Source organism: Corvus kubaryi, unplaced genomic scaffold (genome assembly GCF_017639235.1).
Source record: "Corvus kubaryi isolate FWS band 111438036 unplaced genomic scaffold, C.kubaryi_AGA036_p1.0 37135, whole genome shotgun sequence".
Classification (NCBI taxonomy): Eukaryota; Metazoa; Chordata; class Aves; order Passeriformes; family Corvidae; genus Corvus; species Corvus kubaryi.
The window spans coordinates 22,897-48,286 of NW_024581035.1; the positions used below are offsets into that span (position 1 = coordinate 22,897).

General features: G+C 39.5%; 1 protein-coding gene across 34 annotated transcripts in view; it reads right to left on the bottom strand.

Moving 5' to 3' along the window:
• The window catches only part of CAMK2D (calcium/calmodulin dependent protein kinase II delta), a 124,410-nt gene that overhangs the window by 16,362 nt on the left and 82,658 nt on the right, over positions 1–25,390 (bottom strand). For 6 of the 34 annotated variants that reach the window (XM_042021355.1, XM_042021321.1, XM_042021323.1 and 3 more), the window contains 11 exons: positions 22,137–22,239; positions 18,501–18,584; positions 17,389–17,483; positions 16,960–17,082; positions 16,210–16,293; positions 15,462–15,504; positions 11,627–11,664; positions 10,054–10,086; positions 6,189–6,248; positions 4,546–4,587; positions 1,961–2,009 (listed from right to left, as the gene is read on the bottom strand). In XM_042021355.1, coding sequence (XP_041877289.1) covers positions 1,961–2,009; positions 4,546–4,587; positions 6,189–6,248; positions 10,054–10,086; positions 11,627–11,664; positions 15,462–15,504; positions 16,210–16,293; positions 16,960–17,082; positions 17,389–17,483; positions 18,501–18,584; positions 22,137–22,239 — 754 coding nt within the window. Of the gene's footprint in view, positions 1–1,960; positions 2,010–4,545; positions 4,588–6,188; positions 6,249–10,053; positions 10,087–11,626; positions 11,665–14,420; positions 14,432–15,461; positions 15,505–16,209; positions 16,294–16,959; positions 17,083–17,388; positions 17,484–18,500; positions 18,585–22,136; positions 22,240–25,390 lie in introns of all 34 variants that reach the window. The other 28 variants (XM_042021327.1, XM_042021326.1, XM_042021338.1 and 25 more) reach the window with 12 other exon arrangements.

The following is a 25,390-nucleotide window of genomic DNA, read 5'->3' on the forward strand; positions in this document are numbered from 1 at the left end:
GATGTTTTCTGTCTGTGTGGGCTGCATGAAGGAAGGAGCCCTGGCCCTGTTTGTGCGGTCCAGCACGGCGTTGGGATACTGGGAGCAGGAGTAACGCGCACAACCCACACGCCACTCCCTGGGAGGTGTGCCTCACACTGCAATGCCATAAACCACACTAATACTACTGCTCAGTTCCAGCCACAGCCCCCCGCTCCTTCTTGGAAAGCACAGAGCCTCCTCCAATGTTGTACTCCATGCTGCAAAGAAAAGCAAAAAGGTTTAAATGTTCTTTATCATCTAAGGTGGAAAACACTCCTTCTAGGTCTCAAACGTGGCGACAAACGTCTTGATCATCTTGAGCATACGTGTAAGGACCTGGAGAATTCTCTCTCCTACCTCTGAAATCCAATTGTCCCTATCAGTATTTTATCTCCAGTGGCTGTTGCTGACAAGAGAAAGCTTTCTCACTGTTCTCCTACAAACTATACATCCAGGAATCAAGTTTGGTGTAGGGGGAAATAACCTTTCGTAAGTGCTTTGCTAGAGCAGGAAGCTTGAGCTTGTAATAGGTGTCAGGGTTGCAGGACTGCCTATTCCCTGAATCAATCTTCAAATTAGACCCTGGGGGCAGTGTTAGCTTTAATTTATAACAAAACAGTATGAACAGCAGCCTCCAGTGGAAAGATGGGAAGTGTGAGAAGAATATTAAAAAGTGCAAAACAAGCAAGTTCCCAAGCAATTAATAAGAGGGAGATTATATTTGTCGTTTAAATGAACAGAAAATGAAATCCCTGTACACTGTGCAGGGAAAGACTCAAGCAGTATCTTGTTCCTCAGACCTGTGCTTACTGCAAGATCCCCCTTTTGTGTTTTGGGAGTACCGTATATTACGGCCATCCAACCCGCCCTTAACTGTGATACTGCAGAATCATGTAAAAGAATAAGGCCAATTATTTTCACTGCTGTTTTTCCTTGTAGTTGTATCCCCCTGAGGTACAATTTTGTGTGCTAAGCTTCTGACAGAATTTTCTAAAAATCCTACTGTAGTAACACCACATTATATCATCACACAGAGGCCCTACAATTTAATTATTCATTTAATAAGCTTAGTTGTTAAACTGCACAAAATAGTTTGAAGGAAGAAATACAAACTGTTATGATTAGAGGTAAATTACACTGTATTCTCCAACGCACCAGCTGTGGATCCCTGTAATTCTTCTCTCCTTTCATATTAACTCAAACCACCACTACTTCGTTGCATCCATTCTCCCTGTTTTATCTTACTATCACCTGTACATATACCATTTTTCTTTGAGGCCAAAAGCCAATCTTTTTTGTGAATCAGAGATACACAAACCTAATACTCACTTTTTCAAGCCCTTAGCACTTTAAAACAATGTTATTAAAGTAGGTACGTTAGCATCACAGCATAATATTTAGAGGGGGAAAAAATGGAAACAAAAATATTATCTGTGAAACTACAAAACTAAATTTGTACGAAAAGTTTTGATGTTAGTTTTTTAAGAATAGAAGAAGATTAAAATAAGTGTATGGACAGAACAAAAGAAAACAAAAAAAATACACTGGCATCTGAACAGAAGAAAAATAAAAATGGTGACATGAAAAAAACCCCACAACCAAACCCAAAACACAAATGCATGCTAAACATAAACTAAATAAAAGCTACAAAGCACTAAGACATTTGTAATCTACTTCTATTATTACTGGAACTAATATCTTAGTTAAAAAGCAGTAACCTTACACTCTTAATCCCAAAACATCCTGGGAAATGGTGTTTTGGGATCGGAAAAGTTAAAGTTAAGTCCAAAACATATCAAAAGTAATTTCTTCTACAAAAGGAAAAATACTATTCTCCTGTAAGATACATTAGGGGTTTCTGTGTTTAATGACCTACATGAAATACAACCACGAAACTCACGTTACTGCTTCTCCAAACATTTCAAGCTTAAAATCATACCTTTCACATCCTCATCTTCGATGGTCGTGTTGGAACTCTCTGTTGATTCCTGTTGAGAAGTAAATATGAGTCGAATGTATAAAACAAGCCAAGCCTTATTTGCGTGCCTCGGAAAAGGACAGGATTAGTTACAGGAATCATGCAAAGCCTTGAAGCGGGGTGGGATGTCATTCACAAACAAATGGTCACACACCAATTGAGACATTTCCACCTGAAATGGATGTCAAACATTGCCATTCTCCACAGGAGGGAACAGAAACACAATTCCTGCACTCTGATGCTTTTACTTCACAGGAATGTACAGGAAAGTTTTTTTCTTTAACATCCAGCTGTACAAAGTCCATCTGAAATGTATGAATTACCTCAGCCAAGTAGGAGAGCTTGCCATTTTAAGCTTAGTGATTAAACCAACTGTGCAAAATAAGTCATTCCATTCCAATTCCACCTTCTAAATATGCAGGCTGCTGCAAGCTACAGTTTACAATCAATTTCCTGTTCATGTGACTTATGCAATGTATATTCAAAAGAAGTCTCACAGAGACTTGAAGCATATTGGATCAGATTATCTCATTTTTATACTGGTTTTGTGGTTTTTTGTTTGTTTTTTTTTTTTTAAGGAGATGGAGAATTGATAAACATACGGTAAAAACTTTGACAAACTAAGGCATCTTTGTAGCAGTATTCTTCAACCAACCAGTCATGCAAAGGAATGACTCATCTATCAGACAGTTTATTCTTAAGCCATCACACTTAAAAAGGCAAGGATATTGTATCTTAGTCTTTCCTTAATTACCAGAAACATGAAATACAATGGGCAAATTCAACAGGGCACTGTCAAATCTAACAGCTTCAGACAGCTGGAAAGTTTTAAGTGGGATGGTTTTTTTATCTCCATACTTTCTTGAGAAGTAAAACATTAAATTTTTTTTTTTCGCAGCTCAATAACAAAAAAGGTTAACTGATCTGTTTTTATCTGGGAGAGAAGACAGGACTGCTATCATATTTAATTCTTTAAAGGATTTTACAATTAAATAATAAAAGGTAAATTTGCCAGTGCCCTTCATTTACTGTGTCCTCACAAGGCTGAGTCAAAGGAATGTTCAAGAGGGCTAATCCATTACTCAGACCTTCAAAACCCAAATGTGCATTGATAAGTCAAACTAGAGGAATTAATTTACACACAAACAGAACTGAACGAGCCACCATGCTGTCCCTGCCCTCGCTGTGTTAGACGTTCCACTCTACATGGACGTATCATGCTCTAGCACTTCAAATATTAAATAAAGTACTTACAAGTGAATAAAAACCTCACACAAATACAAGTTGTAAACACCATGCAAAGCTCACAGGGCAGATGTAGCTTCTAACACTGAAGCATCCACTCCAGTTGCCATACTACAAGGATCAGTCTTTCAGATAAATTTAGGAGGAGCTCTCCGCATTAAGTGGATCGTTTGTTTGCTGTGACCTTTTGGGACATTGAGTATCTTAGTTGATAAGATTATGTAAAAAAATCAAGTAGATGTAGTCACGCCAATATTTTATCTAGGTTTTCTGGGCTTTAGTGGACTTCAGTGATAAAGATCAGCCTGCTGTCCAAACACAGGCTGCTCGTGGCCTATGGGTTTAAACTCGGGGAGCTGAAAGAGTAGTAACACGAAAACACAAGTTCTGTGTTGGACAGATGCAGGGGACATAAAGGATCGGGATACACAAGCACAACACACACCATCAGCACTTCCATGCTTGAGGAATGTCTGCATGCGTTATTTTGTCACTCAGATCCACTCCTTCTCTTATGAAATAACCACAGGGAGTTCAGACTAGATAAATGGGATGGGAATTAAGTCAACACTGCAAACAGTGAAACTCTTGTTGATGCATAAATTCTTTTCAGGAAACCTAGGAACATGTGTTATATATAAATGATGGTATTTCCTGTCCCTTTTCAAGTCCATGCATGAAAAAAACAGAACAAAACACAATTTAGGGATCAGCTGCCAAACGCAAACACCACAATACATGAGAAAAAGAAAAGAGCATGAAGAAAACATGTAAAAATCAAAAGACTTCTTTGTCACTTGGAATGTGAAATTTTTTTGGAAACTGCCCAGTGATGTTATGGAAGAAAACCAAAGTCCTGTGCGAAAGACATGTCACGACACGGTGTATAAGCATGCTGAGAAACAGCAGATGGGATAAACTGAAATGACATCTTCGTCTGAGGTGACGACTGCACGTAAAACTCGCTGGGATCATCTCACCACACTCTGAGAACAGCATTCTTAGGTTTCCCTTAGACTGCAGCATTTTTGGCTGAAATGAGAGACCCCCCGCTTCCCGAGCCGGGCTGTGAGCTCTGCCCATTGCTACCAACTCCCCCAAGAGCTTCAGGAGCTCAGAAGCAGCAGGGCACACACAGCAGATGGACATGGATGAAAACAGGCTCAAGAGACATCAGGTATAACAAATGCACGAATGAGATTTTCCTTCACAAATTCTTGGAATGAACCTATTGTGCTGTGGAATAGTGGATGGGATGTGTGGTGTGGAAAAGCAAGATGGAGTTGATTCTTTCTGAATACCTTATTTCCATCAGGGTTGTGGATTACTGTAGTTTGGGGCTCCTGAGCAAGAACAAAATAAAGAGAGAAAGAGTTCCCATTGGTAAATACATTTTCATTGGTGTGAGGGAGTGCAAGAAGAGCCAGCTCACAAATGCTGAACACTGACAAGAGTTAAAACAAACGTTAACTGTCGCCAGGGGGTGAAACTGGATGTCTCTAACACAGATTTCCCCAACAGCAAGCCAGAAAAAAAGGCCATCTCACCTAATGCAGCAGCATGCAGAGACCTTATTCAGGACCGGGGCATGCAGGGCTTTGAAGCTCTGGGGACCTGCAGAGGCTCTTCTGCACAAGGGCAGACCAAATGCTCCGTGTGCTGTCCTGTCGGAGCCTGGACAGGCAGGGCACGACAAATCTTTAAGCTTTAATAACCTCTTCTCTTTAATTGTGCTTGCTTGTATTAGCATGAAGTGATGAAATCGAAATACAGAGGAATTGATAAGGATTAAGGATGAGTTGACTATCCCATGACTACTGTGGTTTGGAAAGCATGGACTGCCCCCAGTGGCTGCCTTGGCAGAGCTGCATTAAAGCAAGCGAGAGTGATCTTTGTGTCATTTAAGAGTGTAATTTCCCCAAATCCTTTTCCCTTTAAAAAAGGTTCAATAATCTTTGAAATGGCAGTTAGCCAGCACGCTTTCAGCATGGACCATCGGGCACAGCTCTGTCTGGGAACAGACTGCCATAAACTCCTGCATGCAACCTGCTGGCTGGGCCTTTGGAAGTACTTACTGTATGCCTCAGTGCCAGCTGCTCAAAAAAATTCCAGAGGAAAAATGCCTCCAAATGTGTACGAACTACCCCACTTTCAAAGTTTTATATGCACATGGGAAACAAGAGGTCACAACACGGTGTACTTAGGCACTGGCATTTACATTGGTGAGCCCCGTGATACACAGGTGCCTTAGAAATAGGCTATTAATAAAAGCAAGATTGCAGTAAACATCCAGGAACATCACTTTGATTTGTAATACGTCCTTAACAGAGCTTATTAATGAGTAATGTCTCCTGCTGATTTAAATGGAAGAGAAACCAAAAAAATGTTTAGCTCTAGCTCAAGATGCCTCTTGATCCCAGAGAAGACTTGCAAAGTCCTGCTGAGTTTCAGGAAATATGGAATGAAAATCTGAATAAGGTCTGTTTTATGGCAGTAATAATCCTGTTAGCTCTCCTGGATGTCAACACTTTAACTAAGACAAAGCAGAGAAAATAACAGAGCTGTTTTTAAAAAAATCTTTTTGGTGCAAAAGGTTAGCATTAGAATGTGGAAACAGTCATCAGGCAAAGAGCAAAGAGCAACACCAAGCGCATTCTACTCACTTTCTGGCACAGCATGCAAAAAATTCAGCTACAGTTACAAATGCTACGACTCTACCGCATCCAGCTTCCATTTAACATTTTCTGTCAATAAACACGCTCTAATGGACTTCCTCACAAAAAAAAGACAGCATAATTCAAACAAAAAGGTTTTCCAAAACCTGTTTTTAGAAAGCAAACAGAGTAAATGCATGAAAAAGCAAAAAAGAAAAAAAAAAAGGAAGAACAAACAGAAGACAGTCAAAAACTTCCAGATAGCATGAGAAGGAAAATTCCAGGTATACCAGCGCCGGGGTAGGAATATTTTCCTTGGGGCTGGTTACCACGTTGGTTTTGTTGTTTATCTGTAGGTATGCAGAAAACAGAAACAGACAGGCCTTAGAACTCACGGTAGGCACCGTATCTATATCTCTGCACACAACATCTATAGACAGGTATTGGTATCTATAGATAGATATAGATATGGAAATAAAGAATACAGAAAGATGAACTCAGGAACTTGCAGGAACACTAACACACTAGCTCTGGGAGCTGGCTGGCAGCTCCTCACCAAGGGCTGTCAGAGCCCTGCACCAAGGCCTAGGTAAGGAATGGATGAGTTCATCTGAGACACTTAACAGAGAGCCCTTAAGTAGCAGCTAGGCACGTCTAAGAAGACTAAAGAACTAATACGGGTTGGAACGAAGTCCTAAATAGCCACTGCCATTTCCTGACATGCAATGGTGTTAAGTCATTGCACACAACAGTTCTTTATTTCTCATGGATTATCCCTACCATAAATAATATTTGATTATTTGTAGCTCTCCAAGAATCTCTAATTTGTTCTACTGGCTTCTGATTCCACTTTGGAATAAATATGACTGACGCTAGAAAGAGACTGGTGCCCCTTTAGCTTTTTTGGTGCTAATTTTAGCAGAAAATAATTGGCAGCTTCTCTGGGCTGGTACTGTGACTTGGAAGCACAAGGTTTCCCACTATGGTACCTGTAGTCTTACTCCAGCAATCACCACCTCTCTGTTTAACTTTACATATAGGTCATCACAATACTTCTTAAGCTTAGCACAGTGCTACACCTTCTGGCTTTTATCTGTACAAAATATTAATTAATATTAAACTGCTTAGCAGGATGCTTAAAAGTATCTGATCTTTTAAAAATATTTTCTAAGATTTAACTTTCTTTAATACCATGGGGTACGGGAAGAACAGAAATACTGAAAATAATGTAGCAAGCCACTTTATACATGCACTAAGAAGCAAAATTCAAGTGTTGTAAAACTGGTTTGAAAGATGTGTTTTTTCTTCTCTAACAATAATTAGGAAAAAATATTATGTACATTTTGGTCATGTCTAATTTCAGCAAGGGTAGTCCAAAGCATCATGCGGAACTGGGTATACAGATACAGATTATCTGACAAGACTTCGATCCAAAAAAGCCAAGTTCTACTGAACCTTCTAGTGGTAGCACTTAGTAATAAATGTGCAGCTGTTTTGCTAATGGATTTTCCTAAAATTGTAATTAACTTTACCGAAGAGAAAGAAATGAAATTCACAGACTCCATGTCCTCAACACTTTTTGATGTTTATTTTACTTTGGGCCAGGCATGGCAGCTGACTTGTGGATTTCAGGAATTGAGCCTGCAGCTGAAGTGAATCTTACTTAGGGTATGTTTAAATCATGGAAATGTCAACAGAATTTGCAGTAATTAATTACAGATTGCAAATTTTCTTATTTTAACCAGCATTTAACTGGCTTTGAAGAATATAAAGTAGTTTTGTTAGTTATTATGTCGACACCAAATGTTATTTAATAATACTTGTGATAGAAACCACTTTCCCATATAGAACAAAAATAATTTTCTTTGATTTAAAAGCAAAGTTCACGACGCTCTATAGCAGAGCAGTTATTTTTTAAACAATGGTCTTTCTACAGAAATTGTCATTAAGAGCACATATGAGTCATTACTGAGTTGAGAGTGTTTACGCCCCGACTTGGCCTAGTTATTGCCAAATAAATTTCATTTCTCTATGCACAATTACAGCTATAAGCTGTAGGATTGTCTGAAGTCAGGACAGGGGGAGAACAAACACCTTTGTGTATAAAGTCTTTCATAGGGAGATCTAAGTATCGGCAAGTATTTCACTTGCTTTGATATTTACGGGATTCTGAGATGGGCAGAATCCTGAACTCCTCACTCAGGAAAAAATTTTAAAGAAAACCCCACCCATTTCAGTAAATGAAAGTTCTACAGGAGAACTGTAGAATAGTGGGAACACAACACTGCTTGACAGCATAAACTAAACCTTCCAAGCAGGACAAAAATCGCGTATCAAGTAGCGTAACTACAAATTCGTATTTTTGTGACAGTGTAGTCGTGGAGAGACTATGAATAAAAAGACCCTAGCAAAAGGCAAACAGACATAAAGGAAAAGCATAAGGAAAGAAATGGAAGATTTCACCAGATTTCATACAGTCCTATTCAGTAGTAGCTTAATACAAAAACTCAAGTGATATCCCAAACGAGTGCTCTTGGTTGAATACATAAGGAAAACAGGTTAGTCAAAGTTCAATTCCAATTTTGCCTGAGTAAGCAGAGCAGGCTTGGGTCCATAGTCCCTTGGTGGAAGCCCTATGAAAATAAACAATATTAATTACAGCTACTGCTGAAAACTGCAGGAAATCTATTCAAAACTTCTTCAGCAGGTATCGAGAATCCAGCATTCATTAGGAACAGAGAGAGAGAATGTGATTCAGAATACAGTTATTTCTTCCACGTAAACAGAACTTGGTAAAACCCTTTGAAACTTTGAGAGAAAACTGCAATAAGCTGTACATGTTTTGTCTCTCATAGAACAGAGACATATTAATCTATGAACATGTGGTGCGTTTTGCATGTATTTTTAACAGCAAAGGGAAATAACTCCAGAAGGATTACAATAATTTCATATGAAACAGCTACTTTAAAGTTAATTTGTGCTTAACCAGTGACCTTCTGTTTGAAGACAGAGAACGTTTTAGTGCTGCATTGCTTGCCAAAAGTCACTCTCTGAGGTGTGACAGTAGTGCAGGACAGACACACACACTCTCTCCAAACAGCTGGGCATGAACTGTAGAAATTATTATTGGCCTTTTTTCCATAGAATATGAAAATATTTTAACAAACAAAGCCTGTATCTTGGGGCTTTATCTTTCACATGGTACTTCTGTAACAAAAAGTTAACACACACTTCAGGTTTGGGATCCTGGCAACATCCACACTGCACCTTCCCGGTGCCCCTCCTTTGGACACCGTGGATCCTGTCACTGGAATTCTATATTCACCCCAAGGAACAGAGGATTTACCTACATAACGGCAAGGCTGCTCACACCTGACCAGCAGCTTTTGCTTTCCAAGGAGAGTTGGCTTCCCAGTGAAAGGTGCGGATGAGGGCTGTTCGCCTTCTCTCTGCCGGCAGCAGCAGGCAGAGCCCATCCTCATGAACACCTTAAAGGTCACATTCAAAACCATCATAAACAGCAATAGAGGAGGTTATCATGTAGGGTCACGGAGGCCAAATGAATACAAAACTGGAGAGCAGGTTGAGGAGGAAGAAAAGTTATTGAGACTGTCAGTTGGGAGATCTTGGGGGACAGCCCTGAGCTGTGAAGGAAGCTGGCTGGGAAACTAGTGTGGAAAGGCTGGGAAATTGGCTTTTTTACTCCTGAGCATTTAGTATGGCATCTTGGGCTACAGTGGCTCGATTAATGCAGTACGGTATCACTGTGCAATGTGTTTTGTGTTACATTCTATGATATTAATACTATTAGCTTTTAAAGTAAGATGTTTTAAAAATGAAGAGAAGGCTGTTATAAGATTACTATTTTGTTACCATTCTTATTTACTAAGAACAGCTGCATTGGCTGATGTTACATCTACTTTTTTGGTTTTTTATGTCCCCAGGTTAAAAAGAAGTAAAGACTTGCTTGAAAGAACGGCTCAACGATTCTCTGTGGATGGCATATAGCAACTGCAGGCTTAAAATTCACAAGATTGTACTTTAAAGTCTTGCAGTTCTCACAGTACGTTAACAAAGCTAAATGCAACTGTTTGATTTCTAAGTGTGAATGTTTCACAGGAGAAAAAAAAAAAATCTGTCGATAAAGATCCTCACCATCATCTGAACACTCGAACTGGACTTCCTTTTCTGAATTGACCAGTCAGAGAGAAAGGAAAAGAAGAAAACGTGACTGGTTGGATTTGCAGTATCAATGCATGGAGTACAGTATATTTCTCTTTTGGCTTTTTTTTTTAAAATAAGAAAAAGACAGCTACAGCTGTTGGAAGGGGTGGAAAAAATGCTACGGAGTATCTCAATAACAGCATCCCAATTAACAGAAATGACAAAAACAGACTTCCCCAGATGTACATTTACTCCCTTTGCTCCACATGACCATGCAGACTAACAGCAGACATATAACGTGCTGAAAACCAAAGAACTGAATCCCAACAAGTGCAATTTAGGCAAAATTTTGGCAACCATTGTTTCCCATATTATAATTGAGATTGCAATAGAACAAATAGCATCGTAGACCTGTAGGAGGAATGATATTTAAAAAGGAAAACTGGCCAGAGAGTGCACAAAATTTATCTATTCCACAATGAAACACGTTCAGGGTTTTCCAGCACTGATAGAATAGTTGCAAATGTGTGCTTCTCCATGTGACTGGGATATCCACTGCTTGGCAGTGAGAAGCACTGAAATGGTACTGTACTCATTTCTTTGTAGGTCAGGCTTGGGATTTTTTTCATCAGAAAAGTGTGCATATGTCAGACAGCAGGCACAAATATACTGTGAATCTGGTATTCAAGCAAGTATTTATAATACTTTGTTAAAGTAAGACATTAAGATTAAATAGAAAATTAAAATTCAGGTCAAAGACACCCTTCTGCATAAACACACAGCGCAGAAGAGTATCTTTTGAATCTTATAATGAAAGCTTGAGGCATTATAATAGTCTTCAAGAATCCTCTGAGAAAAAAAATGAAACATATTTTCTGTTGAGTGTTTTTTTATTCCTGGTTTTTTTTTTTTTTTTCTCCAAAGCATTTATGCAGAATGTTCATTTGTGAAGCATCTCTCCTCCTGCAGGGTCTGGTGACGAGAGAACAGGAGCTCTAAATCATGTACGAAAGCTGCCAAAATGTTCCCTTCTTAACAAGGTCTCTTAGTCAGGATGAGCTGATCTGAGACAGTAAACCCCTCAAGTTCTGCCAAATATAGCAAGTACATCTGGCAGAACACACCTCATGTGGAGCCAAGCCTACCCATACACTTTTGGTCTTACACGAAATCTAATGGAAAGTCAAGGGGAAACACAGAGGCAACATAACTGCATGTAAACACTGATGCTTAAAAAGCCCACCACCAAACCACTATTTACAAGGTAATTGACAACTTTGAGTCATTCATTAGATAATCATTCTTCATTTAAAAAGCAAGAAAAAGCATTTTCTCCAGTAGTTTTCTATCTTCTGCTTACTTAATGCTGGCTTTTCAAGTATTTATTTCACTTTTAAGCTTCACCTACTAACTTTAACCACTCCAAATAGCTAGTGAGAAGCACTTGCTAACAGATTCTATGAAGGAAAGAAATAGCAATATACAATCCTAAAACCTGGCAGAAGTTACAGATAGGTGGAGACTAAGATGAATCTTTGAAATTGAAAGCAGGTGTTTAACCTACCTTAACTCCATCCGGCTTTTTCAGTAAACTCTTGGCTGCTGTAAAATAAGACCAATAATTTCAGTGTCAGGTGGTTCCCCAGAGGTCACCCCAGCTGTGCAGCAAACCCCCAATGCCTCCCAGCTCCAGGTATGTTCTCAGCTTTTATTTCCTCCTTTTACTTCTCTGAGCATGGGGAATGAAATCTTTAGGAAACTACCAATCCTTAGGATTATCAAACATCTTTTTCCATTGACTAAAGCTGTAGGTTGACTGTAGTTATATAAGGAGAGAGCTCCTCGGGTGGCAGAGAGGAAATGGAAGCAGGGTGAGTGTAAAAGCAGCAGCTTTGGATATATTCACTTCCTCAACTGCAATATATTTCTATTTGTTGATGGGGATAGTTAGATATGACTGTGAAAAGGTTCTGATTGGTCTCTCATTGTTCTGATGGCAGGGACTTAGACCAGGTGTCTGCAGAGCCCACTGGTATCTTAATGAGGGTATCGATATCCATAATCCCCCTCTGGGGACTTCCCACCATGACAGCATCAGCCTCCTTGTGTGAAAGGGCAGCACAGTTGCAAGGAAGAAGGGAAGGACGATTTGCTAGCGAGGGGCTGTTTCAGAGAGCTGCTGCCCATGAGTCAATAATAACGAATTCCAGGCTTTGCTTCAGCTCCTAATGAAGAAAACCTGCTATTTTCTCAATCTTGCTGTACACGGATCAAATTTCTTCAAAATTTCATTTGCCATAACGCTATTCACGTGTCAGGCTTTAAATTCCACCGCTTAAAACTAGCATCAAATAATTCCAATTTACTAAATTTAGAAGGCTAACATGCAAACAAGCACAGCACAGCTCTGAACCTGAAAACATTCACAGCAGAAATATGTGCTGGCTGACCTACCAAATCCATATCAACTATTCACTAAAGCGTAAATGCTTCATGAATCACTGCCAAAGACTTGAAGAGTAATAAATTACACAACAAGCCTGGCGTTATTGGGGTTTTATTGTTGTTTATGACCCAATCTTCCGATCAAAAAGTGTTCCACAGCTTAGATTGTAAGAAGTTGCTGTTCTGTATATAAGGGAGACAGTCCTGACATGGAGTTCTCACCATTACTGGCATCCTTATCTTAAAAAAACCCCCCCAAACCCCAAACCAACTGGACCTTGCACACCCAAGGCTGCCCAGACCGTCTGAGGATACTGGAGTTACTGAGTATGTGGTTTATGTTTAAAGCTAATTCTTGTAATTGTGGCTTATGTTCAAGCTACAACTGTATTAAGTGCTCATTTTACGTCACAGAAAATGTAGGACCACCTCAGCAACTGTACAGAAGTGACTAACGTCCATTATTATGTTGTTTACATGAAACAAACCCTGGAAGGTGAAGCCAGGCTGATGTTTCTCACTTCACTAATATATCAGCCCTCCAAATCCAGTTTAATAATTACGGACATCAGCCAATGCTACCCACACAGCCATGTCTTACAGCAGAAATGAACAAAAATAAATTTGCCTGTATTGTACAGCAGAACCACTGCATGTTTTTATTTAGAGAAACACATAAGGTAATATTGAAATCAAATTGTTCTCCACACACTTTGGAGATAGAACACTCCCTGTGGCAAAGTGTGCTTTCAGGACCTGAGGCAAGAGTGCCTTAGATTTTACATTACCACAAATATTGCGAGCACTCCATTAACTTCAGGAATTTATTTAGGGAAAGCAAAGGGAAAGAGATATTTCTGAAACCTAAGGATAAAAAAAACTCAGAAGTTAATTGCTTTCAAAGCCTGTTTTACACCCTTAAAAATATGGGAAAACATCAATTAATTCTTATAGGCTGCTGTAGGTCCTTTTGCTAAATTTGTGCATGAAACTTCGGAGCTCTTTTAATGCTTGACAAACACTACACGTTCTATGTAAACAATTAAATGAGAGGCAGTAAAATGAGGGCACCACAAGCAGTAACACCAAGTATTTATTGCATGTGTGGCACTGCCGGTGCGTCCTTCAGAATGTGCCCAGGGTGGATTACTACGCAGTACTGCATGTTGCAGGACGTATTCTCGGACTCTGCTGGGTTTGGCCTGAAATGTATTTTTATTAGTATTTGGATTCATCTTTCTTTAATCACAGATACTGCATACAAATGAAATATTTAAAGAATTTGCAGGAGCAAAGCAATCAGCATATTCTAAATGAAGCCCACAATGAGAGATTTCTTGCAACTACAAGCAAGAGCTATAAATAAAACCTAAGGCAGCGCTACTAGGCCAGAAAGCAGACTGGAAACAAATGGTTTGTGACAACGTGTAGAAATTAAAGTGATTGAGGACAAACAGCAGTTTGGATTGAGAAGAGAAAAAAGATGTTCCTTTCACGTGCTGAGGGTCTTACCTCACAAGAAATATACATTCCACATAAAAGGAAGAAAAAAAAGGAAAATAAAACACTTTTATAACCACATCATTATGGACAAATGACCTTCATAAGCATGCTTTGCAATGAAATACAATGAATAAAGAAACTGAAAAAATAAAATGTCATCAAGAAAAAAATACCAGTGGCTCTGGTGTAAAACAAGAGATGACAAGATGAAAAAATCCAAAAAAAAGCCAAAAACTCTGTTTGCTTTTAATGCTGAAATACTGTTTTAAAACTACTTCAGCTTTTTTGGTTCATGGAAGTTGAATTTGATCCTTACATATATAGACAGTGACAGTTATGAAAAGGGATGAGGAATGATTTGTTTGTTTGATATTTAACAGTAATTCATTTTTACAAGAAGCGCAGCCCACAGCCTTCCCACCTTTTAAATGAATTGGCAGGCACTGGAATTCATTAAGCACTAACTCAAGGTAATTTAGATAAATGTAGTCCTCTGTGTTTAGGTGTGTGTTAAAGAAGGGAACTTAACTAAGAAAGAAATTGTATTTCAAGTACTATGCAAATTGAACAAGTTGTTCTTGCATTCATGATTATGTAATTTTTTTGGGATGAGTCAGTGCTTATTATTATTCAAAACATACCCAGAGCATTATTATGTTTTTATCTGTACAGTAATTTATGTTACACTCCAATAGTTACATCACAGAGTAGGAGGATATGTAAAATTACTGATTTTTAAATCTGGTGTTCTATTTCACTATTCACTGGAAATCTCAAATGGCAAAACGAAAAATTCAACAGCATCAATATTGTGGCAATTCTACTACCGAGGACAATTCTAATTCTGCTAACTGCAAATGTATTTTAGCTTTTGCTATTAGAACTTGTTTGGTGTAAGATCTAAATCTCCAGAGTCATCAGAACAAAACTGTTTCCTAAGGAGGAAATAACTCTCCTTACATCCAGCTAGGCACTGCTGGGCATTAGAAAGAAAATGAGGACTCACATTACTACATTTCTTACTCCTTAGCAAAGCAATAAAGAAATGAATGTGTACTGATGGTATTTTTAACACAGGATGCAACAGAATCATGGAATGACTCTTCACATATATAAAAATATATAAGTTCTAAATGTTGTTTGCTGATACTTATGCATGTGGAGCTACACGCATAACTTTCAATTTTCCTGCACCAAAATAGGCATAAAAACACTGCCTGTCTTATGACAAGTAATAACCAAAAAGCAGGGAAGGAGCTCAAATTCTACAGAAAAATCAAATTGTCACTTACAAGAGAATTTCTTTGGCCCAAAGAGACTAAATTCTTGTTCGCTTCATCACAGCAAAGAACATAAACCATACTCAAATGCTCCTGAATGAGCATTAGATCTCAGCCTTCACAGACATCAAAATATGAAGACTGCATTAATCTGGAGCTCAATGAACATACCTGAGAAATTTCTGGTAGCCAGCATTGTTGTCAAAATGGCCCCCTGTGTACACACACATTTTCTCAAATTAGCATCACACTTGTGTAAAACTCCAAATGCCAACACAACACAACACAAAGGAATTATAATAATATACCAATATATAATTATACCAATTACTGAATTAACCTGGAAAGAATGGATTCTCTGTGCATTACCTCTCATGTGCCATGCCATGAGTGCATAAACTGTAATTTAATCTTAATTACACACCTATCAGCAATCTTGCTAATCTCAAATATTTGCCAATTGACAGTATGTAATGCACAGGCCAAGAGTATTCAGAGGATCAGTAATTATTCAAAACACATGGCTGAACATGAAAGAGACTTTACTACTGTTCTTAGATTCTTTTTTTTTTAGGGAGGAATAGGAGTTTAAGGTGCACATTAGAAAAGTTCACATCTCCAAAGTTATCCTGTCTTGCCAGGAAAAAAAAATTCTTCTGAATTATTATTATTCAGAAGAATAACCTTAAGGATTTTCCTTCAACAAAATACTTTTAGTGTGTCTAAATACAGAGGATTGATATTATTTTGAATTTTTAAAAAAAGCTAAATTCTATTCACTTTCATGAAAAGTTTAATATCTTCAAGACAAAAGCTGATCTTCTATCAATAGGTTATTTAAGAATAATATTCTAGAAAAACTGTGCACAGAGACCATTTGTTTTGCACATGGAACACAAGCACAAGTTTTCATTCATACCTTTAGTTTCCTTCTTGCATTGAATTTCTTCAGGCAATCTACAGTCTCTTGTCTGTGCATCATAGAGGCAACAGTAGAACGTTGCTGCAACAAGAAGAAAAGAATTATTTTAAGGCACCCACCCAGATGTTTAGAAGTTTGTTTACTCTACAGCACACATATTACAACCCATGGTCCCCAACTTGGGTCTTTAATTTCTACCTTGTCTGATTATCCCATCGTGCTCATTTTACTCCGCCTTTTCCACGTATAAAGTCCACTTGAAGAGACACTGTGTGGAATATACTGAGAACAGGAGAAGAGTCCTGGATCCAGGAACAGACAAGCAGCCTTGGCTACCTGCAAATCGACTTTTCAGAATTCCCTTAACTTCCTGCCTGCACATTTCAGGCTTATCTGAATGATTTCAAGGAAATGAAGATGTGAAGCACTATCCAACTCAAAGATACTTTCCTGCACTTTCTTTTCACTGAGAATGTAAAATAACACACTAATTTTGTCAGGGAACTTCTGCACAACAAAGTCAAAGGCAAAGGAGCTAATTTCTTCAAAAATCTTATCCCAAGCTGAGATCTCAATATAGACCACTATTGACTGTATCTGTGTAATTATAATTTTACAGTTTATAGTTACACAGCTGCATGAACAAGGACGGAAGTTATCCTCTGAACACCTTCACTATATGCTGAAGCAAACCATAAGCTGACTTGTCTGCCAAGTGATCCTGTTGAACCTGTGGAAATTACTTACACAGATCCATGGATGCTTTAGTGCTTCCGATGCTGTGATACGTTTTGCTGGGTTGATGGTGAGCATTTTATTGATAAGGTCTTTTGCTTCAGGAGTCACCGTGTCCCATTCTGGTGAGGGGAACTTCAGAAAAAAATACACAGGTGTATATTGTCTTGTACAATATCTTTACACAATTTTACCTAAGGATCCAGTACTAGATTCAAATAGGAGCTTAAAAACGATAAGGCTCTGTCTTTTCCTCATCATCATTTACAAATTACCTAAATCTGAGGAACAACAGCCTCTTGTCTGTTTAACATAGTATGATTAGGTGATGTTGCAAAATTCATATGCCACCATATTGTCAGCTCTTAACTTTTCCCTCTAGGAAAGTACCGCTTAGAGGTACAATTATAAATAATTGAATAGACTGAGTATGGTACATACATCATAAGCACCAGCCTTGATCTGCTGGTAAAGCCTGTGCTGGTCTTCATCCCAGAAGGGGGGGTATCCCACCAGGAGGATGTACAGAATGACTCCTGCAGAAAATTCACACCAGTGTTAAGGGCTTTCTAGAAACAAACAGAAATTAATTCTGCACCCAACAACCATGTAAAACAGAAGGCTCACGAGTATCATCCCAGACACTGAAGAATGCTGCGCCTTTGTACTGGAGAGAACAGTAAAAGTGAGGTTCACAAGGTAACGTCTTACAGAAAACATGGGCAATAGCAAGTGTTTGACACAACATCAGTTCAGGAACACTGGAAACGTTGATCTAGCTGGAGAAATAATATTCCATGATTCTGGATATTCTAGAAAAATGCATTTTTTACTTCTGGTTTTATCACGGCTTGTACTGGTGTCTGCAAGATTATGTTAGAACTATTCTCATGCAAAGCAAATTTGGGAAACCCAAATTTCTCTGTATTCGGTCAACAGGAAATTGAATAGACCACCTACTAGTCTGAGATGATTCCCTGTGACTAAAGAAAAGTGCTGCCATGAATACAACCACATACTAAGTGTGGGTAGAAGTAAAATAAGGAAACCAGCCACTGTTCTCAGCTGGGTAGCTGCCACATGCTGGTACCTAAGAAGGCACCGTTTCGAGAAGTGGATCATAAAGTAAATGCTCTGTACTCCAGTTAAGAAAACATTTGATTTTGCATTATACCTGCAGTTGGGGTATATTGATCTGACCGAATTTTAGGCTGCTTGTGAACCAAAACTAACTGTCCAGCTCACAGTATGAACTGTTGTGTTTTCTAACTAATGAGACATGGTACACGATACACCTGCAGTATTTAATACTTTTTGAAAGTATGTTGTGTAGACATGGCCAACAATGCCATGATAACACAACTTAGTAAATAATTAAAAAAAAAAAAGGCTTGTAGAGGAACAAAAAATCCAATGACCTCTAGCAGAAATTAATATTGAATTTTATTAAATACCTATTTGGTGATGCAGAACATAATGCGCCCTGGACATAATTTCTCACCCTTAAAACACTTTACAGTGGACTGAATATGACTTCCAGAGTTATTTCTTACCACATGCCCACATATCCACAGGTTTTCCATAAGGATCTTTTCGTAACACTTCTGGCGAAAGGTATCCTGGAGTACCAGCAAAGCCTGTCAAAAGGCAAGGCAACTCTGGTCAAAACCTGTATGGGCTCTGCAAAAAGCAAGTGATTCTCATCTTGGCCCACAAGACCCAGGACATCATCTCCCAAGCCATGGATATGACCTGCTTCATTTGCCCATTTGTTTTTTATGGCACATGACCTAGAGGTAATGCTGACATTATGGGGGACCAACGAACAAAGCAGAGGAGCAGCTACAGTATCCTATATAAAAGGAGATATATTTTACACAAAATTAGAGCTACATCTAATATGATCTTTCCACTGCAGAACTCATTTCTGTGAAGTCATTCCACTTCTGGAAACCTCCTTACAAAAGTTTACAGGAAGCATCTCTGAAGCAATCTGGCCTTTAAAATTTACACGTTCTTCATCCTTTATTCATGACCAGCAGTGCTGCTTTCTCTGAGCAGAAATGCAAAACGAAGGTATAAATATTCCTTTTCTTAGGACACTGTAAAGGATAGAAACTTAATGACCATTGACAGTTTGCACCATTTCAGTGAGTATGCCTGCTCTTTCAGGCATCTTTGCCTAAAATAAGTGCTTGGGAATTCCTGAGGGGTGAGAATTTGGCGGCTTTCATGAAGGACCACATGCCATTTGTGCAATACCTCCCTGGATTCCACAAAACTCGTGAGAGACGGTGATAACATATAAAGTGTACAGCTACAGGAAAAAAGAAGCCTTTGCCCTGCAGTTGCCAATTATTTTGGAGTGGGAGGAGGAAATTCTGTATATTCTACTGAGAAAAGAGCTAAAATATGGTCATGAAAAATAAGCTTGTTTTTTGCAGTCTCCTGATACGGAAGCTATGAATTGTTAAGGAGTACTATCACACAGGAAACACATCTTAAGCTCCTTGGAGAAGCTGAAATATAGATGTTCTAAGTAGCTTTAAATAGAGTGCTGTTTCACATCTCTTCTTGAGTGCAGTGCTCATTTTAAAGGAGAACCAAAGTCATCTTGACTCTAAAACTTACCACAGCTAAATGAACATTACTATGCAAGACTTGAAAATAAACTTTAAAGCAAAGACAAATATAGTACGTAGCTAACCTCATCTCTCAATGAAGATACAAAATAGGTCTAAACAGAAATAATTGGTACAATTTTAGTACACAGAACTATAGAATAGTTTGGATTGGAAAGGACCTTGAAAATCATCTTGTTCCAACCCCCGCCATGGGCAGGGACACCTTCCACTAGACCAGGTTACTTCAAACTCTGTCCCTGCCCTTGGACACTTCCAGGGATGGGGCAGCCACACCAGGGCCTCAGCAGCTTCACAGGGAACAATTTTTTCCTATCATCTGATCTAAACCTACTCTCTTTCAGTTTGAAGTGATTCCCACTTGTCCTGTCACTACATGCTCTAGTAAAATAGTCTCTCCCCAGTATTGTGAGTGGTTTAAAGCAGCAAACACAGAAGGGTACACAGCCCTGATTTCAGTAAACAAGAAAGAACACACTGAAACAGGTAACTGTTATTTATCAGGTTATTCTATAACTGCTCAGAGGGACCCCCAAACAAGTGTGTACTTTTCAGAAAGGTGTTGCTACTTGCAGTAACTCCTTTAGCTAAAGCAACTTGCAAAGCTCGAAACTGTGACTGTGAAGCGTCTAGAAGAGATTGCATCACCTTGTACTCCTATCCCTGTATGATTTCTCTAAGTGCTGAGAGGCCCAAAACAAAATCCGTGCTTTGCTGAGCTCAACCTGCCTGACACCTTCCCAGTACATTAAACACCTGCTAAGCGGGTGGCAGGTTTCAACTAAACCCTGTAGCGCTTTCTACAAATAGGCAGAGAACAAGTTTGTTTTGCAAACATGCAAACCAGGAAAGTATTCTGGTTCTATTCAAACACCCAGAGCTCGAGCCAGTTTCCTGCTGAGGCACAGCCATGGTTCAAGCAGAAAAGGGACCGTCACACCAGAGGACTACATGCAAAAAAAGGAAAAAAAAAAAGAAAGAAAAAAGGAAGAAAAACAGACTGATGCAGAGCTATAATTAGAATTAGAGCACACCATGAGTCACTAAGTGCTGCAGGAGCCAGCAGAAAGCAGAAAAATCTTCTGAAAGAAAGTGAGAAAGTTCAAAATGCCCAGTGCATTGGTGTTCATGTTCTGCCCTGTTAATGCAGTCCCTGAAGCTGAAGGCAGGCACTCAGCCCACTCTGGACCGGTTTTGCAGAGTAAGTTCCAAAAAGGTACAGAACCCGCTCATCTTATGGAGTAACACTTTTTTTTTAAGGAAAGAGCCCCATTAGATGACTTTCTTCTCATTATCTTGCTGACTCTTCCTTACATATATATTTTAATGACATTCTATTCCCTTCTACCAAGTTCTCATGATGCTACGAGTCTAAACCAAGCATTTCAGAAGAACCAAATGACAAAAAAATAAAGTGCAAAATTTTACAGGGCGTTGCAACCTGCCCTGCATCACCTGCAGGTACACTACGTACAGAAAATAGCCCTGAAGTCAACTTCAATCTGCTGATTTTTTCTTGAGCTGCTTCCTGTTAACCTGATGTTTTTGTCATTGTCAAAACACAAACCACTTGTGTTTTGCCTTGCTGCTGTTCCACTCCTTTTGTACTGCTCTGTTTGTTGATGCGCAAGAGCAATCTCCATCTTTTGTGGATTACTGAAATCCATTTATAAAAAGGCTGGATTTAAAACAACAGGCTGGCTTATAAAGATGCCAACATATGTCCAATGGTACTGCCTGTGCATCTACACGTACTTACAGCTGTGAACAGAGCCTCCCAACTCACTGCCCATAAAAACCTTTGTGCTTCTGTTCCAAGCTCACAACCACTTTGTTCCATTTCAAACTGCACTTTCTAGCTGCTCTAAGGGAGACTAGGCAGCTGTTATAAATATTTTATTCTGTATTTTTTTCCACCTGGGATTTACAACCAATTTTTCCCCATGCTTCACATCTGTTCAAAGAGGGTGGCACGTGAGACACGTGTATCGTAATTGTACACGCACTATTGTTTAAAATTACCAGTATTAAATATTTTCCACCATTTTCCTTGGGGCATCTATTAACCGTAACAAGCAATCTGTAATTACTGTCTGGTTACAGCCTCAGGTGCTCAATCCCCCCTATCTTCCCTTTCATTCAAGCCACATTCCAAAATTTCAGGTGTTTCCAGCTGACAGAGACCAGTTCAGACAAAATGTTTTGATGACTGGGCAGGTACACTCAGCAGCAGTACCTTACTGTCTTATTCCTCAGTCACCTGAGCACCTGAGGGGAAACCACCTGTCTCCCCCCCCAGGCTCTACACCCACATTTCCTGCCTCTAGCTACCTGGGAGAAAGTGGGAGAGAAGGGGTTGTGTGCACCTAAGTCAAATCTATAGGCTGACAGAAGCTAGGACAAGCTAGGAATGAGGAAACCCAGGCTTTCTAGGCTCAAGGATTCACACAGCTGCACGTTTCAGTCTGGGGTGAGAGTGGGGCTGTTTGGGAGGCTAAACCACTACACTGAACAAATGGTGAGGAATAAAAAACGGCATTTACTTACCAAACCAAGCCTGTTGTTCTCCCTGGACTTCTATAGCCAATCCAAAGTCTGCCAGTTTTACTGCTGCTCCCTTGGATTTGCTAGCTAGAAGTAAGTTCTCAGGCTTTATTCAGAGAGAGAAAAAAATAAGAAAGTGAGACAAAAAGATAAGTAAATAAATTTTTGACAGGTTTTCACTTTTTTTTTTTTTTAAAGTTATGGTAGTCTGGAAAAGAACAAATACTTAGAGGAGTGAAAAAGAGAAGAAACCCATGAGTTTTCTCCATGAGATTTCAAAAACTGCACTTCCCCTTCCTATCTGGAAAGAACCACCAGACCTGTAACGAGCCTTCATGAGCCCATACCAGCGAGACTAAGGACAGCGTGCGGAGAAGGAGGACGGCCAGAATGGGCGTAAGGAGCTGTGACACCCGCTGGTGTGACAGGATGGGTCAGAGATTCCCAAGAGCTCACTGCTGGAAAAATGAGGCAGGAAACTCCCAGAAGATAGGGATTCATTGATGACTAGTCTAGCCCATGCAGTTTGCAGGATCAGGCACCTACAACTGTCAAACAGAAATGTTTTGCATGACATCCCAACAATAACAGCCCTGTGATCGTATCTGTATTTAGAGGGCAGGTGTATTTACACTGCAAATCCTTCAGCAAAACCAGCATACCCACGTTTGTGCCTGCAGAGAACCTTTACATATAACAATGTTAGTTAGTGAAAGTTCCCACTTTGCTGTTTTTTTAGAGGGTATGTTGGTCACATCTGAAATGAAATGCTACAGTACGCTTGCACAATGAAAGGTAAAGGATTTGAACATAACAATTGTGTTCATTCTACTGATCATAACAAATCCTTTTAACTCCAGTTAGCAAATACATCAAGTGTAAATTGCCCAAAGACAACTTTATTGTAGGAATGTTTGCTTTAAAAATACAACTAATAAACTACTGTAGAAATCAATAGATTATTTCAGAGAACTGCGACCCTCATAGCATTTTCTTGCCTTCTTTCCAATCCCCATGATTTTTAAAAAAGGCTTTGTTCTACATTTACAGAATGACAAAACCCCACTTTCACAGCTATTGCTGTGACTCCTCAGAAACAATTTCTGCAGTGGTCTGTGACAAGGGACTTCACTATATCCAGGCTGGTGCTGGGGCCCCAATCCTGCAAACTTTTCAAGGCGTATTCCATGTTCAACCCAGCAGCAATCATATCACTTCCAAGGGACTATTTATGCGATTGCAGTTAATCCCATGCAGGTACTGACGCTGGAAACAATTAAGATCATAAACCTCTTTCAGCAAAGGCTATCTTTAATACATGTCAGGTACCCAGCAAAATATGCTTGAGCCTAATTAAGGCCTCAGCCACAGTGATACTTCTATTAATTAACAACACAACAGGCCCTGACAAACTCTTTAGCCTAAAGGTGGTTTGGTTTTTCCCCCTCTCACCAGACTGTGAAGGAACATTTTTTCAGCACTTTACCAACGCTGCTCTCTTGCTCATCCCTTTGTCGCTCTGTCATAGATTAGACAATATTAAAAAACTTTCATCAATAGTGACTTGATGAATCTTCTATTTCCACAGTTTTAAAAACCGAGATGAAGGGCACTCAGAAAAAAATATAATCTTTATATTCACTTAAATTGTCAGTAACCACCTCAACTACATTATATGAAATACTGAGTGCACAGCTGAGGACTCTTCTCTAGGTTCATCAACACTGATTTAAGCCATGTCACACTCCTGGCCATTTAACAACATTAATTTCAACACACAGTCACATAGTTCTGCAAGGTTTCCTGTCAGAGTGAGAGAAGTTCACAGTAATTAATTCCTGGAATGCCTGTTCTCGTATAAACCTCTTAAAGCAATGGATGATCCTGTTTGGTTGTGACCTTCAGGCAAGCCAAAAGCAGTGAGAAGCCTCATCCCTTTGGATGAAATACAAGCACTACCCCACCGACCATATACTGCTTTCCCAAAAAGTGATTGCGCTCAGAACACTGGTTTTGTGTTTTCTGCTGCTGGCTTGTTTTTCTGTTGGGTTGATTTTTTTTGGTTTCTGTTTTCCTCTTGGGACTGTTTTTTTATTCCATTACATGCCTTTGCTCTGCAGAGTACCACTTTCACAGGTATGTTCCACCAGAATTCCTGATTTACTCTCATGCCAAAGACAAGAGCCTCCTTTTGGGCCATGCCATGTGGGACTGTGTGCTTAGCCAACATGCAGCAGCCATTTGAGGCTGGCCAGAGGCATGTGGGCAATTACCATGCATTAACTGGGAATGAGTGCAATTACTTGGGAAACGTGAACAGTGCAGCACAAGATTTGTTCCCTGGATTCAGTGGTGTCACCTTGTGCTCCCCGGCGACTGGTGGCAGCCAAGCATGCACAACGGCACTGTTAACCGCTAAAATTGCTTACAAATAAATTAACGTGATTTATGCCATACTTTTCCAAAGGTCTTTAATCCTTAAGATACCAAGTACTTAAGCCTCTGTGTAGTTTTCCTTGCATATACCTAGAGCAGCCACTCTGTGGCAGAAGGTAAGAGGGTCACAGCCACAAAATCACAAAAGTTTCGCAAAAGCAGGAATGCTGCTGGCCTGACAAGAACTGGAATTCCTACCCAGAAGTCACTTTTACTGGCTGGTAAAGCCAGGTTGCCACTAAAAGGTTAATTTTTTTCTGGGTCTAGGATCCACCACCACTCTGACTTATGCCAGTGACTACAAACAGAGCAGCAACAAGCACTCCTGCAGGTCATAAGAGGCTGCAAAAGCTCCTGTCTGTTTGCTACTGAATCAGCCTAGAAGTTAAATAAAATGAGATCATCCAAAATCTCCCCACCCCCAAGCATGCCATCATGTTGTGGACTGAGTTATCAGAAAAAAATACATCAAGTTTTGCAATTTAAGGATCCATGCCAGCCCATAACCACCTTCCACATCTTGCTGTTCTGGTCCTGGCATCTTCCTTTCAGCACATGGCATTCTGCTCAGATTTCACCACAGTCTTTCAATTAATTCTTTGGGTTTTTTGGCTTTTACCACAAAGTTGTAACTGAAGAAGGATGGTTTTCTGCTTCCTCAAGTTTTCACTTTCACAAATGAAACTGGGCACTACAGCTTGGCAGAAACACTTTTTCTCACACTGTTTTTTCAATTCATCCTGGATTTGCCAGAATAAGAAATCCACACATGGTCTGGAGCAGGCAACAGCTGGATTTAATGCATTCCCAAAGAAAAAGTT